At 41.3% G+C, this 6,951-nt stretch overlaps 1 protein-coding gene across 9 annotated transcripts in view; it reads right to left on the minus strand.

Annotated features, from left to right (window-relative positions):
• BRSK2 (BR serine/threonine kinase 2) overlaps positions 1 to 5,840 on the minus strand; it is a 300,725-nt gene extending 294,885 nt beyond the window's left edge. For 3 of the 9 annotated variants that reach the window (XM_031553458.1, XM_010711130.3, XM_031553452.1), the window contains exon 1: positions 3,521 to 4,099. In XM_031553458.1, coding sequence (XP_031409318.1) covers positions 3,521 to 3,614 — 94 coding nt within the window. In that variant the 5' untranslated portion in view covers positions 3,615 to 4,099. Of the gene's footprint in view, positions 1 to 3,520; positions 4,103 to 5,352 lie in introns of those variants that run through there. The other 6 variants (XM_031553453.1, XM_031553451.1, XM_031553450.1 and 3 more) reach the window with 5 other exon arrangements.
• Between the last annotated feature and the right edge of the window lie 1,111 nt (positions 5,841 to 6,951).

The following is a 6,951-nucleotide window of genomic DNA, read 5'->3' on the forward strand; positions in this document are numbered from 1 at the left end:
AACCAAAAACAAGGGAGACACACAGCATTTAACTTATTACAAAAGCAAGCAGGCCAGCGAAGACCATCTAACTCCAATACTCATGTGATATATTAAATTCTTATGCCACGTTATTCAAAACAATTTCCCATATCTTCTCTCCATCATTTCTGCTACCAGCAAAGGCATAAGCACATATATCTTTCATCTCTGTCTCACGCAGTCCTTTTCTGACTTCTCCAACTAAGAGGTCTTCATCCTCTCTTTGTGGCATCAGTCACCCTCGGCAAGCTTGAGACATCAGCACAGAATGCTACTCAGGACAAATTTTGTATATCTTATTTTAAATTCTAATTAACACTTGAAACAACAGTTGTTACCCACCTATTTGAATTAAAGGCCTTTCCACGTCAGTCTGCCTAACCACAGCCAGATGTCTTTAGGTTCCACTAATGTCAGAGATGCAGCATCTGACCCTCTCTGCAGAGACCAGTAAGCTGCTGGTGATAAACATTTTTCTCAGCTATTAAGATGATAATCAGCGAGAACTTCACGGAGAGCAGGCTAGTTATAATTCTGTTTACCATCACATTACCCTTCCACAGCACCCTCTCTAAGTCTGCCTTGAACTACGAACCCATTCTCCACTCCAAAAAACTATTCTTTTGATCTCAGTAAAAGATGGTTAGAGTAATTAACAGATTCGTATAATATTAATATACCTGGGAGCAAAGCTAAAGCTTGCATATCTGAAATAATCAGTATCTTACAGAAAACGAAATGAGTACAAAGATCACTGCAAAATGGGTAAGGCTTAGCAACACAACTTAGACTTTCTTTCCACTGACCACTACATTTTGCAAAATTTTTCTCTTTCCCATCCTACAGAAAAAAATAAATACACATTCCAAGCTATTACCTCCTAATCTTCCAAGCTTTAAGGGAATAATTACAGTCACTATTTTTCTTGAGCTATATGCCACTGCAACCCAAATTCAAAGTTACACACCATGACGACACAGAATGGTGAACGAGGCCCTCATACTGCGCTTGTTGTCATCTCCCTGAAATGCTGCAGGTTGCTTGCTTACCCTTCAAAACAAGCAGGATGAAGACCAGCTACACAGCACACACTGTTCATGGCATTCTGCATGCTAGCAAATGTGATTAGCACAGAAAACGCGAGAAGACCAGAAGGCATCTTTCCATATTCAGACATGTATGTTTAATACTGAGCTAGATTTCACCTCAGTGCATTATTATGTTGATCGACAGCAGGTATGGCAAGGAAGACATAGGCTGACATCAGCTACTTTTAAGTTTTTGTCTTCTTCCCCTCCCTCATTTACCACCTCCAGCTTCTATGACACCGTGCATTGTGCATTTATGTGCACTCATGCGCACAGGCAGCAGAGACTTATCTATTAAGATCAGTTATGTGGTAAAACTGCAAAAGGAAACTTTCACCCTTGTCCAGGTGGTTGAAAAACTGCAGAGGCCAACAGCAGCTTCTAAATGCATGCTCTCCTCCCTCCACCCACCCCCCCTTTCCTCCATCTCTAATCACTTAGGAGGAAGATAGGAAGATTAGCAGAGAGGAAAAAAAATAACCAAAGCTGCAGATAACCCTTTAGGACCACAACGTCAGGCTATGAGATCTGGAGCGAAAGGTTAATGCGGTAGTATTTTCAGGAATCAGACAATTGTGTTTTACGTGAGAGGGAGGGGTACTGAGAGGGTGAGAAAAAGAAAAGGAAGTGGTGATGAAGACAAAAATGAATTTGTCATCCACAGCTGGATCTTTGATCACCTGGAGTATCCAGGAAAAAAATATTACCAAAAGAAATAGGATAGTTTTATTACCAACATACTGCATTTTTTTGGTGGAGTATTTTCATCATCATCAGAGCAGATTTTAGTAAGAATACAGCTGCACAAGTAAGGGCTTATTGAGCTATGCAAAGAATAAAGGTGGTACCCAAAACACTGACAGAAAGCTACCTTTAGCAGCTGATGTAATAAAAAGGATTAAAAAATATAAATACAAATAAAAGTCACTTTCACTGGAAGACAATGTCATCCCCATCCCTGTCTCTGAACGGTTGCTATGGGGTTGTGAAGAGGAGGGGAAAGATGGGGGGGGTTATAATCAATCATCTCAGAAGAGCATTGCTTCTTACAGAGAAAGATCTGGATTTTGACTGTGTCCCTAAGAAAATTGCGGACTGCAGAGCTGCTGCCATGCAGGGCAATGAGGAAGCAGGCAGAGCGGAGGCAGCAGCTGGGGATGGAAACGCCTATTAAAACCTTTAGACAACAGATGGGCAAAGCTCGGCTGGTTTAAAAAAAAAAGAAGAAAAAGAAAAAACAACACACACAAAACCAAAAACAACAAAAAAAACACCCCACCACAATGCATCATGTTTTATTGTCCCACCGTAATGAACAACACTTAATACCCACATGCCCAAAGAAGCCCCCCTATTACTAATTTCCCCTTTCCCTGAATTATCACCTCAAGACTCAATTCACTTTTGGGGGGAGGGAGGGTCTCCCCAGTCCAGTGAATTTGCCAGATCCTACTGCTTATTGCACCTGTTACGACAAAAAATAAAATAAAATAAAATAAAGAAGGAAAAGTCATTTGGGCTTCTTTTAGAGGTTTTCCTTCCAATTAAGGATCCCCTGCCCTTGAAGTGAATATGCTATCTAAGCAAGCAACAGCAAGTCCAGATCTTTAACGCATTTAGAGGATCTAATTATGTCATATAGGGCAGAAGCACCTGCTCTCCGCTAATTCCCTCCACTCTGTTTCCTCTTTTTAATATTTCTTACCATTGTTCCATTCAAGCAGATCTGCTGGGGGTGAGTTCATAAACAAGCTTTAAGAGAAATAATTAAATAACCTCCCCTCCCCCTCATTCTTCCTACAAAAACATAGGATAACCAGAATTCTGCTACTGATCCCCTATTTTTCTTTATTTCAGATGCTACACAAAAAAACACCAGCTCATCTATCCATATTTGCTAAATGCCCAATGCAGTCAGTGCCACAGATATACTGTATATATTTCCCACCACCAACTGCACCTTAAGGACTACACCCTTTTCAATCATGATGTCATGAAATACTGCTGGTGACTCCCCCACTACCACCACCACCACCTCCTTGGTACTACAGGCTGTGAACCTTTCATTTCAATATAATTTGATTAAAAAGAAAAGACTTCTAAGTAGGGCAGAGAAGAAATTGATGTGAAAATCCACCACAAGCATCATCTATTTTTTCCTCTGCATGCACTCTTTCCGTCACCAGAACACCACCCATTAGAAGGAGTAATGAACATGAAGCATCTTGTTTTTTTTAAAAGAGGAAAAAATAACATGAATATTAAAAATAAAGCAAAAAATCCTTTGTGAATATTATCTTCATTAAATCACCAAATGGGAAAACCTGATCCCTCATATACCCCATCCCCAACACTTCACTGGCTGCTACAGCACCTTCCCCTTGGCGCGGGTCTGCTGCAAAGGAACCAACCTGTCTGTCCTTTTCCTAGGGTTTTCTCCAAACGATAGGGTCCAACATATTGTGCATGTTGAGCTCCGCTGCCTTCTTTCCCTGTTGATGTCATTTCTACCTGGATCTGTAATTCTGCAATGTGTATGTGCTGATGAGCTGGAATTTCTCTCTGCAGTTCTTTAAATTCCCACTTTGCAGCTGTGCAAGCAAAGCACTCTTTCTTTTTGCTTTAGTCCACTTGGTTGCAGATTTTTCTCTTCCTCCTCTTTCTTTTCACTCTCTTTCACGTGCCTGTTGTCTCGCTGGGTCTGTCTGGGACGCTGATGTGCGAAGGAGTTATTTTAACGTTCAAAGAGGGGGATCTACGATCCAAGCCCAAGGAGCATGATGCTGGTGATCTGGGCTCCGCACGCCTTGTTCTCTCTAGGAGCTGTTCAAGGGAGAGCCAGGGCTAGAGCAGCGGAAGAGCCGGGCCCCGCAGCTGTGATTGACATTGCAAGCAGCCAATCCTCTCGTCTCCCACCTCCTTCTCCCCTCCTCCTTCCAGTACCTTTTCTTTTCCATCAGCAGCAGCAGTTACTGCCTCTGCCTGCTACAGAGCATCATAATCAATAGGAACGGCAAACACCCAAGTTTATCAGTCTATTGATAAGGCACTATTAAATATAATTAAGGAATGTATTATTTTAAATTCTAAGCACACACATTTCTTTCTCATGAATTATACTCCACTATGCAGCTGTACCTCCATGGTACTGAATAAAGGATGTGACTGTGGCAGGAAGTAGGAAGGGGAAAAAAAATCTACTTCAGAAAACGAGCTTGAGAAATTCATTAATTCTGTTTGATTCTGAAGGACCTGTATCTTCAGTGGATTTTACCCTTTAAAGAGAGCCTTTGGGGAGGAAACAAAAAGAAAAAATAAAATGATGGAAAAAAACAGGGCCCATCCTGTAGCTATTGAACTCAGTAGCAGAGGTGCTTTTGAATTTGATGGCAGCAAGCAGACTTTGCATCCTTAGGTGAACAGATCAAAAATGGCACGGCTGCTGTCTTCATTATATCAAAAAATCCAGGTGTTAAATGGGAATAGGAAAGGATTCTCAGATCCGCAGATAATAAAATCCATAGGCTCTATACCAATAGACTAAGGAAACCTGCATTGCTTTCATCCAAGTACTTACATGTTTCTTTACATTCCTAAGTGTTCAAGAAGTTTGTTAGGCACAAACCTATGCCCTTTCTGGACTCGGGGCTATACAACAGTTTCAGACTCCAGGACTATCAAACTGAAACCAATACCACACAGAGTTCCATTTTACCTTCTCTTCTCTGCACTGCTCCAGATAGCAAACTGGTCAGAATATCGTTTTTGAATTGCAACCAAAAAATGCACAGCAGGGATTCTTCAGTCACAGAGGAAAGCCATGACAAGCCCGTAAAAGAATGAGAGAGTAAAGAGGACAAAACTTGGATGCACCTTATCACTTTATGTTGCTAGTTGAGTGCAAAGACTAGTGACTATTTCAGGGTTTTTTCTCTTTCTGAAAAAAGGGTATATTTTTAAAATACCTGTATCTACATGAATCACCTGCTGAAGGAAATTAGAATAACACCAGAAATTTGCTTTGTACCTGTAACACAGGCACAACAACTCCACCGAACAGGTTGTAGAAGATTAATGGGATGAGGAGATGAGAGGAAGCCAGGCCAGCAGCATAAAACTTTAAACCACCTCCAAGGTATCCTTGTGTCTCCCTCAGGAAACAAAAACCCCAATGCTTGTTTTGACCTTCCTCTTAATTACTTTTTATGGTTCACCTTTAATTACTTCCAGAGCATGCTATTACCTGCCAGCAAACCAGTGGTGCCCCCAGCGTTCTGCTCCTCCTCAGACCTCTCTCACCTTGTGGAGCTGCCTGCTAACGGCTCCTCTTCCTCTGAGAGAACCGGCTCCACTGTCACCAACGGTACCTTCCAGCACCTCACAGGCATTTACTCACCTCCTCTCCCATCTCACTTTTGCTAAACTACAAATTTTTATTTCTCCAGTCTTTCCCAGTGCTGGGATAGCATTTTCCCATGTCTGGCAGAGCCGTGAAGCCACAAGGATGAGAGGAGAGAGTGCAACAAGCCCTCCAAGTGCCCGTAGCAATATGGCGACTGCTCGACCCTGCTCTTCCCGCCAAAATCACTTAGGCAAAGACACTGCATTGTGTCCCCCTGCAGAGCAGCTGTGAGGGCTGCAAGCAAAATTCCTTCAGAGGCTGAAAGTACAAGGCTCAAATACATCAGGAGATCATCAACAGGGCGACCAGGTGTCAAGAACACATCTCCGGAACTCTTCCCACATGTATTATGCAGCAAAGGCTTTCCTTCACCTGACCAGGGTGTTGTGAGAAGCAGGCTCCTGGCAGGGCTGTCAGTTTGTCCAAATTGCCAAATTATCCATGCAATCATACTAGCAACATGCATTGCCAACTATCTTTCACACACAACAGCTTTTAAAATTTGTATTTTAGAGGGCTTTTGGTTGGAGATGATGAGGTGTATGTATGTGGATAAACCACGTCTGGGTCACGATATAAATAGAAAGATGAGCATTCAGACAGTATTGCCCATAAAAGACCCAACTTGCATATTTTGCAGTTTGCTTCCATTGTGCTTTGGGGAAAATAACTTAACAGTTCCCTGAATACTACAAATCCCCACTTTCTGCCGCAAAATATATGCCAGTGTCATGGCTGGAATAAGAGCAAAAACAATTCATTCATATGACCCTGACTAGGAGGTCAGTGAGTTTAAAAACAAACAAAAAAATCCAAACCCTCTTGGTGTAATTTATTTACTTGCTATTTTGATTCCATACAAGTATTCTGCTATGTGACCTACTGCTGCAACTTTGACCTTTCATTCTCAACTCTTCTTGAAAAAAAAATATTTGGACACCTCTTTCTTCCTTAATAATCAAATGCTGTTTATTTCATCTGTTCATATAGACTAAAATCCCATTTATCTATAACCCCTTGATATGAAACTCACTCCTTTGAATCTAGGTTACGTCCCCTGGTGTGAATTACTTATACAATAACTCCCTCAATTATTTGAAGCCCTGTTTATCCAAATGTTTTGATGTTCCCAAAGTATTTTGAATAAACAGGGCTTTACTGTCGTTGGATGTATCAGATATCTTTTGGGATACATACAGGATGATTTCCCCTGACCTTATTTTGTATCATCTTGTGCTTAAACGTAGAAGCAGTGTAAACTTAAGTGTATAGTGTATGGGTACCATCTTCAGTACTTTTATTTCTGTCCTCACTAATGATTTTTCTTTAGCCCTCATTAAAGGCCCAAACCCCAGAAGTTCTTCTCAGGAAGAACTCCACACAGATTCAAGTAAAAGTTTTTCTTGACTAAAGAGTGAATATTAACAATAAAAAAGACCT

The sequence above is a fragment of the Meleagris gallopavo genome, chromosome 5, assembly GCF_000146605.3.
Source record: "Meleagris gallopavo isolate NT-WF06-2002-E0010 breed Aviagen turkey brand Nicholas breeding stock chromosome 5, Turkey_5.1, whole genome shotgun sequence".
Classification (NCBI taxonomy): domain Eukaryota; kingdom Metazoa; phylum Chordata; class Aves; order Galliformes; family Phasianidae; genus Meleagris; species Meleagris gallopavo.